Source organism: Dendrobium catenatum, unplaced genomic scaffold (genome assembly GCF_001605985.2).
Source record: "Dendrobium catenatum unplaced genomic scaffold, ASM160598v2 fragScaff_scaffold_1022, whole genome shotgun sequence".
Lineage (NCBI taxonomy): Eukaryota > Viridiplantae > Streptophyta > Magnoliopsida > Asparagales > Orchidaceae > Dendrobium > Dendrobium catenatum.
Genome location: NW_021319484.1, coordinates 75064 through 85200, shown reverse-complemented (window position 1 = coordinate 85200; position 10137 = coordinate 75064). Strand labels below are relative to the sequence as shown.

The 10137-nt window shown below is 38.9% G+C and overlaps 1 protein-coding gene across 1 annotated transcript; it reads right to left on the bottom strand.

Moving 5' to 3' along the window:
* Positions 1–614: 614 nt before the first annotated feature.
* On the bottom strand, positions 615–3558 carry LOC110114056 (uncharacterized mitochondrial protein AtMg00810-like). The gene is made up of 3 exons (XM_020846807.1): positions 2943–3558; positions 2600–2859; positions 615–845 (listed from the first exon to the last, which is right to left on the bottom strand). Exons 1-3 carry the CDS (start codon positions 3556–3558, stop codon positions 615–617), a joined length of 1107 nt encoding a protein of 368 aa, XP_020702466.1.
* Positions 3559–10137: the final 6579 nt, after the last annotated feature.

Here is a 10137-nt window from a genome sequence, read left to right as displayed (position 1 = left end):
ATAATTTAAAACAAAAATGATAAAATACCTTACAATTTTTAGTTAACTCCAATATCTCAAAGAGAAGTTGAAAAATATTTGAAATGCAAATATACTACACTTATTATTCATTGAATGAATAATATTTGTTAAGGGATAGAAATCATAACATATTACTATATATAAGATTATAACTTGATTTTAAAAATTTTCACAAAATAACATGCAAGTCATAATAAAATTAGATTAATCATATGACTTATGAAGTAAAAAAATATCTTCATGCATTTGTAACTTGAAAAAAAACATCAAAAGCATGAAACACACATATATAATTTAAATTTTATATATTTACATGCATAATTATAAAAAATTTATAATAGAAAATATTATTTTATAAATATCATCTTAGAGCTATATATTTATAAAATACAACTACAAAGCCCTTCCAACTAGGGGTGTTAATTTCGAGTTACGGGTTGGGTTCGGGTCAAACCCGGAATTGACCCAACACTATTTGGGTCAACCCTAACTCGTCCCGTTTCGGACCCGAACCCAACCCACTACGGGATGGGGTCAACCCGACCCAACCCGCTTCGGCAACGTCAGACGACGTTCGATAGCGACAGCAGGCGCTAGGCAGCGAGGTTTGGCAACTGCCATCGGGCAACAACGTTCGGTAGCCGCCAGCGAGCAATGGCGTTCAACAGCGAACGCGATGCTATGCGACACAAATGCGTTGGTGCGACCGGCACGATGCACGCGGGCAAGCTATGCGGGTAGGTGGGCAGACCGTAGCAGGCAGGGCAGGCAGCGGCAAGCGGGCAAGCCGGGCAGGGCATGCAGGGGCAGGCGGTAGGTGTTGACTAATAAAAATAACGAACAAAATAATGAGAATAAAAATGGAAAATATGTGCATTGCATTGTTGCATCCACAAATTAATTAATTTCACTTCGACTAGATTTATTTTTTATCATTGGCTGGGTCTACATGTCCATGAATTTGCTACTACCTACAACTACAACATACCAGAAGAATGTTTGGATTCAATAATAACAGGAATTTTTGTGTTCAAACAGGCTTGGAGTGGAGATATGTATCCTCATTGCCTGCAATTGCTTGTCTTGCCCCAATTGACATGAAATAATTACCTACTATTTTGATAATTAAACAAACAAGAATTAAAATCAAGATCTCGCACTATCGACTTTAAGTCCAGTCGAGATGATTTCAAATTCAAGATCTTGCACCGTCGACTTTAAGTCCGGTCGAGATGGTTTCGCCTTCAAGACCTCGCACCGTCGAATTTAAATCCGGTCGGGATGGTTTCAAATTCAAGGCCTAGAACCGTCGACCTTAGGTCCGACCGGGAAGAAAATATCAGCAAGTGCCATCCCGATTTCTCCCTCGGTGGGGAGGGGACGCTGGGAGGCTACCAAAATTTCATCGAAAATTTTGGATTTAAGTGAATAAAAAGAAAAAAAAACAAACAAACAATGATCTTTAAGAAATAAAAAATTGAAATTAGAGAGCATTTAATTATTTGGTTGAATTAATTGATGAATTATAATATTGAGTAGTTAATTAATTGACTTGATAATTAATTAAATAACCATTTGAAATAAATGCAAATCAATTGATTAGCTCAATTTGAAGATGGTGATGTGATCGTAGGAAGGAATCAAATCATCATGGTCTAACCCAATAGAAAAGAGAACCGTAAAAAAACATAAAAATTTTAATGAGGAAGGGGACGGTTCCTAAATCACTAAGGTTTCGTTTGGGACGATTTTTTTGCTGCTTTCTAAAACAGAGTTTTAGTACAAAGTTTTTTATTTTTTACTAAAAAAATAATAAAAAAGCCGTCTCAAACGAAGCCTAAGGCAATTGATTTGAAGTTTTCTAACCATCCATTAAACATACCAATGAATAATAGTTTTCTTGAAACTGATGCTGCTGTTCTCAGTTTGGGTTATGCCATCAATTTGCAATTATCCATGATTACTATTGGCCGGTGAGCATTAAGCTGAAAACATGAAAGATATATGTAAAGTTTCCATGCCAACAAAAAGTGAAATAAAGAATGTTTTTCAAATAATTAATAAGCCAAAACTTGGGTTAGATGTTGAAATAACCTGCAAAATGAAAATTAGGAACAGAGAAAATGTGAAGAAGGTAAGAGAGAAATTTTGTTTTCTATTCCATAACATCCAAAAGCTCAATACAGTCGTATATATGCTGTGAAGAAGGAGCATCAAGGTTAGTTAAGAAAATCAGAGGTTGCAGGCTGAGATAGCAGCTTTTCCTGTATCACCACTAACAGTGATGATCGCCTGAGCACGAGAGGTGGAGCAGTTGGTTGATAAGCCGGCTTGCTTATATAAGAGAACTTTCATTTTTAATATGTGCTAACAGGCCCCCTCAAACTTATGATTCAAGTGGTTGAATTGTAAGTTTGTCTCTAAGTGCTTTGAAACGAGTTAGAGACAGTGGTTTGGTAAGAATATCGGCCGACTGATCTAAGGAGTTGATGTGCTGAACTTCAATTTCTTTGGAGAGGATGCGTTCTCTAATAAAATGGTAGACGATCTCGATGTGTTTTGTCCGAGCATGAAATACTGGATTGTTGGCAAGAGCAAGCGCAGAAGTGTTGTCACATGAGAGAATGGTGGGTAGTAGAGGCTCCACATCAAAATCAGAGAGTAACCTCCTTAGCCATATTATATCGGATGTGGCAGATGCTAGAGCCCAATACTCTACCTCGGTGGAAGATTTAGCGACAGTGGCTTGCTTCTTTACACACCAAGAAACTAACGAATTGCCGAGGAATGTACAAAATCCAAAAATGGATTTCCTGTCGTTGTGATCAGCTGCCCAATCTGAATCAGAAAATGATGTAAGCCGAAGGTGACCAGGAGTTATGGGAAGACCAAACTGACTAGTCCCCTAAATATAGCGCAACAGTCGTTTGAGAATGGTGAAATGCAGTTCGGACGGTTGATGCATATGCTGGCAAACAATGTTAGTAGCATATGCAATGTCTGGTCTAGTGATTGTGAGATATTGCAATGAGCCAGCAATTTTCCTGTAGAGCGTGGATCTGATCCGAGAAACTGCTTGGCATCGGCAACGGTTTTGACAGCAATGGGAGTCTGAGATGGTTTACAATCGGCTAAACCTGCAGACTGAAGAATGTCTAGAGCATATTGAGATTGGCTGAGGAAATAGCCAGCGGCTGTGCGTGATACCTGGATCCCCAGAAAAAAGGAAACGGGACCAAGTTCTCTCAGCTGAAAACGGTCTTGTAATTCCTTGATAAAGGCAATAATTTTGCTGTGCTTATTGCCCGATATAAGAATATCATCTACATATAGAAGAATGTAGATTTTGGTGTCCTCTTTCTTGTAGAATAATAGAGAGGGATTAGATTTGCTGAAGGTGAAGCCGATGCTTTGGAGGAAAGCTGTGAACGTGTGAAACCACTGCCTCGGTGCTTGTTTAAGCCCGTAAATAGTCTTGTGAAGTTTACATACATGGGACAGATGATTGGGATGGATGAAACCTTGTGGTTGTTTCATATACACCTCTTCTTGTAATGATCAATGTAAGAATGCATTGGATACATCAAGTTGGAAAACTATCCAATGTCGATGTAGAGCTATAGTAAGCATGATTCTGATGGTGGGCATTTTGGCAACTGGACTAAAGGTCTCAGTATAGTCTACGCCAAACTCTTGATTGAAGCCTTGAGCAACAAGCCTAGCTTTGTATCTATCTATTGTACCATCTGATTTGAGTTTGGTTCGAAACGTCCAACGACAGCCAAGCACAGTTCTGTTAGGAGGTGGTAAGACAAGGGACCAAGTACCCTGTTTTTGAAGAGCAGTGAATTCTTCTGACATAGCCTTTCTCCGTGAGTTGGATTTGATTGCTTGGGTGAAACAGGTTGGAGTAGAGGAGATCGGGTGAATAGCAAGTAGATCAAATTGTTGTTTTGGCTTGAGGTTACCAGTTTTAGATCGGGTAAGCATTGGATGACAGGGTGGTTGAACAACAGTTGGATGATTTGAGGTAGCTGAGGAGTTGGAAGGAGATGATGAGGTGGAAAGAGACGGATTACTGGATGTAGAAATTAACGGTGGAGAAGTATTATTGTGTTGGCTGGAAATTGAGATGTAAGGTGGGGTATTTGATTGAGGTAGTGTTGACTTGATAGGTGCAGAAATGGTGGAAACGGGAATTAGAGTGAGTGGTGAAGTATTAGAATGGTTTGGAATGGAAGAAGATAAGGATGGAGGATTGTTGTATGGAAAGGTATCCTCGTAGAAAACAACGTGTCTAGAGATGTGTATTTTGTTGGTTTGAAGATCTAAACACCTGTATCCCTTATGAGAGGAGGAGTAGCCAAGGAAGAGACAAGGGGATGATCTCGGTTGAAGCTTGTTATGAGAGAGGGGTCTAAGCCATGGATAGCAGAGACAACCAAAAATTTTGAGGTGAGTATAGGAGGGTTGATGTTGATGAAGTAGGTAATAAGGATTCTTGAATTGGAGAGCTTTAGATGGAAGTCGATTTATAAGATAGTTTGCGGTTAGAAGGGCTTCCATCCAGAATTTTAATGGGAGATGAGCAGCATGAAGAAGTGTACGTGTGGTTTCAATGAGATGACGATGTTTTCTCTCGGCTAGTCCATTTTATTCGGGAGTGTAAGGACAACTCATTTGGTGTTGAATGCCATGTTGAGCTAGAAATGTTTTAAAATTAGAGGATTGGTATTCGCCACCACCATCAAATCGAAGGATTTTTACTGTTGCATTGAATTGGTTTTTAATGAGTTGTATGAAGTGTTGAAATTTGCTGAACACTTCAGCTTTATTATGCATAGGATATAGCCACGTGAATCTGGAATGATCATCAATGAATAGAACATAGTAATTAAAGCCACTTAAAGAAGAAGTGGGTGCAGGACCCCATACATCGGAGTGTACAAGAGTAAATAAAGAGGTAGATTTCTTTTCATTAAAATTGAAGGATAATTTGTGGCTTTTGGCCACGTTACATGATTGACACATAAAAGTAGAAGAGCTTGAGATACAGATAGTGTTGTTTTGTCTAGCTAGTTGTTGAAGAAGTTGAAGATGTGGATGTCCCAGCCGAGAGTGCCAGATGGATGTGGTTTGTTGCGAAGCGTGTAGAGCAATTTGGGAGGAGGAGGGGAGAACGTAGAGACCATCTCTGCTCCGGCCTCTAAAGATTGGTTGAGTAGTCCGATTGTCCTTTATAGTGAATCCAAGAGAATCAAAGCAAATGGAACAGTCATTGTCGGTGGTAAGCTTATGAATGGAGAGTAGATTGTGAGTTAGAGAGGGAACATGTAAGAGATTATGTAACAAGAGCTTACGTGGAGAATTTGGCATCGGAAGAAGACCTTGCCCGGTGGACTGTATGGGAAGAGAAGAACCGTTGGAGATCAAAATGCTGTCACTGGCGGTATAAGGTTGGGAGTTTTGTAGCTGGAGAGGATCGGAGGTGAGATGCGACGAGGCTCCGGAGTCTAGATACCATTTAGTAGTAGGATTGTTCTGTTGCTATGAGAAATAGCTCTGTGGTGCTGCAGGTGTTGGAGCGGAGTATTGCAGATTCGTTCGATGCCAGCAGCTCACTACAGAGTGACCAGGTTTATTGCATATTTGACAGATCAAGCGTGGAGCAGTTGGATTTGTCGGCGGACGAGCAGAGTTGTAGAATCTAGGTGCTGAAGCTCTATTCGTGGAGAAGCGACCACGAGGTGATTTAACTGTGTCCTGTTGAGAATATTTGTTAGTGTTTCCTTTAAAGGCAGTGAGAGCTGTGGAATCAGATGGAAGACTGGCATCTTTAGAACGATCATTCATCAGGTTGATTTCTTCGCTTATGAGCAAAGAATACAGCTCGTCTAATGGAATGGCTGAAGGCCTGGTGCAAATCGCAGTCTTAAATCCATTATACGAGGATGCCAAGCCATTTAGAATGTGTAAAATAATGTCTTCAGGATCCACAGAGGACCCGGCTGAAGAGATATTATCTACAAGTGTTTTCACATTAGCCAGGTACTGATTAATGGTGAGATCCTTCATATCGATTATGTACAACTCGTTTTTGAGTTGTATAACTCGTGATCGATTGGTTGGCTGAAGACGCTTGTCCAGTGTGTCCCAGATTTCGTGAGATGTTTGAAGGGTCAGAACATATGGTAGGATGCTCGGAGAAATAGTAGAGAACAATGCCGCGTTAAGGTTTTGATCGGTCAGTTGCCATAGTTGATAGCTGGGGTTGAGAATAATACCTCCAGTGGAGTTGGAAATGTGTTTCGGGGGACATATATTGGAGCCAGTGAGAAACCCCTTAAGCCGTTTACCGAAAAATTTTTCAGAACCTGAAGTCTTCAGATTGCGTGATTATCGTTGCTGAGCTGAATATTGACTATATGCTTTATGTTAGAGATGATGAACTTCAAGGGAGCTGGAAATATGAAATCCACTGCGACTGTTGCACGTGCAGTTTCTGGAACTGCTTGAGCGGAGGAGGGCGCAGAGGTCAAAATTTGACTCTCAGCCATGCTGTGAGGTTATCAGTGCCTGGTTTGCTCTGATACCATGAAATAACCTGCAAAATGAAAATTATGAACAGAGAAAATGTGAAGAAGGTAAGAGAGAAATTATGTTTTCTATTCCATAACATCCAAGAGCTCAATACAATCGTATATATGCTGTGAAGAAGGAGCATCAAGGTTAGTTAGGAAAATCAGAGGTTGCAGGCTGAGATAGCAGCTTTTCCTGTATCACCACTAACAGTGATAATCGCCTGAGCACGAAAGGTGGAGCAGTTGGTTGATAAGCCGGCTTGCTTATATAAGAGAACTTTCATTTTTAATATGTGCTAAAAGATGTTAATACTCTCTTTTATTCGTACAAGAAGCTTGAGCATATGAGAGCTACAAATACTTCAGAATGTAGTTGCTTCACTGGTCCAATAGAAAACAATGAATCAATGAGAATATAGAATGAGATAAAACATAATGGCTTTGTATTCTTGAAGAAATTGATGTCGTTTTTTTGCACCACAAATACTCTTGTACATGGAGTTAACTTATTTGCGCACGCAATAGTGATTAAATCAACTCAATATTTTTAATAAAAAAAGGTGTCTCCACTTGGAATACAATCAATCTATGATATTACATACATGTTATAAGAAATTAGTGTTTCCACCATTTAACATATGTTCAAACTAATCAACACACAATAATTCAACAACCTAAACAACTCTTCAAACAAAACAATTCAACTAAGAAAACAACTTAACTCAAATCTCAATAGCAACTCAACAAAACTCTATAAACTCATGTACAGACAACTTTCAACCCTGTACAATCAACACTCAATCTCAACATACACAAACTCTCTAGTTCCTTTGAACAAAGCTCCAAAGTAGTGCGAGCTCCTGACAAAACAAATGAATGAAATCAATTAAATATTTAAATGCTATTATAAAAAAAAGAACAAATGCTATACTAAGCTAATAAAAAAAAGTAAAGTAACGTTGAAAGAAAAAAGAGCAGACTAAAATGATGAACTACTAAAACATGAAAAGAGCAACTATAGCAAGACATGATTGTTATCAAATTCAGACAAAATCTAAGCTTTCGGGCATCCTAGTCTATAAGGGCTAGGTTGTAAGACGCACCATATGGGTCGCTTAGCTTACAGGGTTAGGTCGTAAGACCCACCATTAGACAACTTCAAAGGAAGCCATAAGACCTATCCAACCAAAATTCTTCGAGCTATCTCTAAAAGAAGCCATAAGTCCCACTATCAGGGAAACTCCTAATTTGAGCTGTAAACCCCAAACTAAACAAAATCAACGGGTAACTTCTAAAAAAGCCATTAGCCCCTTTCCAAATCTAATCACACAGGCAACTCCTAACTGGAGCCGTAAGCCCTAAACTAAATAAATTAACGGGCAACATCTAAGGAAGCACTATAGGAAAACCCGCTATTACCGGTGGATATAATCCGTCGGTAACATGTAAAATCTGACGGAAGTCTTAGGTTTCCAACGCATTTACGGTGGACTTTTGTGCACCGGTTTGGTTCACATCAAAAAATAACTTTTAACGTTTATAAGACGCTGGAAAACTTTCCAGCGCCATCTCCGGCGCATTACTGGCGAAAAACAATTCTAGCCAAGCCGGCGTTTTTTAAATGTTTATTCTGGTGATATGTGCGCCGAAAGTTTACGACGTATCTATCCGACGAAAATTACCGGTAGATAAAACGCCGTAGGTTCACCGTAAATAAGATACAGCTTGTTTCTGGCGAATAATTAGCGTCGGAAAACGCCGGCGGATACGTCGCCGTAAGCTGCGCCGGAAATTTCCGTCGTCCAAAAAAACCTCGGCATGAATTCACCGATTCGTTGTATCGTCGTTTATGTCGTATTTCCGACGCAAAATCCGCTGGAAACCTGTAGCATTGACAAAAAAAATTGCCTTCCCAGCCAACAATTGCATTTCCACACCTGCAAACATAATCAAGTACATATTCATAACACAGTTATACACATTACAGATATAAAGAACTTCAACATATACTCAAAAACATAAATATTCATTAAAAGAAGTTGTTCAATAGCATCAACCAACTAAAAACATCACATATTGTTTAATAACACAGATTCACAGAAATAAACAAGTTCATATGACTAAACTAAACTACTCTGACTCCATGGACTCCTCCTCAGCTGGCGCTACCTCTTTTCCACTCAACTGCTTCCTCATTTTGCGTATTTCATCCAATAACTGATTTTGTTGCTCATGCATCTGCATTTGAACATGTACTTGCAATTGAGCAACATATAACTCTATGTGAGTGGTGCACCCTTTCTAGATTGGTTGCTGGATAGCATGCAATAAATCATAAAAATTTTGTGCCTCCGTATTTGGTAACCCTTATGTATTTTATTCAATTTGTATTCCAGTTGCATCATGAACTAATTCCTCAAGATTTGGTCAGATATTTTCAGCCTCAGCTATATTAGTATTTATAGAAGGACAGTATTGATAATCAAATTGTGGCTCGTACTTATCATGAGAAGTCCAATACCAATACCGTGGCATGAATCCTCTGCGATACAGATCAACAGTTACATCATCTGGTGTTAGGTGCACTAAATTTTTATGTTTAGAATATGGACATCGAAAATTTCCTTCTGATATGAAGCTGGGTAGTTGTTTCTCTTGCTAAATAAAAATGTTCACCCTATTAATGAATTCATATGTTAATGTCTTTCGTCTTTAAGATAATCGGTTATACATCCAACTTCTTTGATTTCCAATATTCATAACCTATATATAAGATCAAATAAGTAATGAATTTTTGCTTAAGTAGATATAAAATTGAATATATAGAGATATTAATATTAGAATTCAAGTGATGGTGAAATAAATGGTGATTGTGCCGGACCTTTTGTAAATGTGTAGTGAGAACATCTACGACAAAAGTAAAAAGATATGGTGATTGTAAAAAATTATGACCAATTTGTATCCTATCTCAAAGGGTCAAGCCACTCATCCACCGAAGCATCTCATTTCTGCAACACTTAACTCATTCGGCACCATAAAGCATTGCAAGTCTCACCACCATCTTATAGAATTTTCACTTATGTTTGAGGAGAACATTTCTATCACACAATAAGCCCGATGCATTCCTCCACTTCAACCATCAAACTTGAATTCTGCTGATAATATCCCCTTCAATTTCACCATCACTCTGAATTCTATTATTGAGAATGTCCATGACTAAAGCAAAAAAGATTTGGACTTGAGGCCGATCCTTTATGTAATCCAGACATAATAGGAAAATACTTGGTCACTCCTCTTGAAACTTTATCATATGCTTTCTTTAAATCTACAAAAGTACATATGTAGATCCTCCTTACTCTCTCTATATTTGTCCATCAAACCTCTCAAAAATGTATGGCTTCCATAATAGATCTACCCGGCATGAATCCAAACAAATTACATGAAAAAAACCTTACAATCGACGGGAGGCGGAAGGCGGAAACTATTGGTCGGAAATGGAGCTCTCGCCGGCGAGGAAGGCTATGACCTTCGGCGA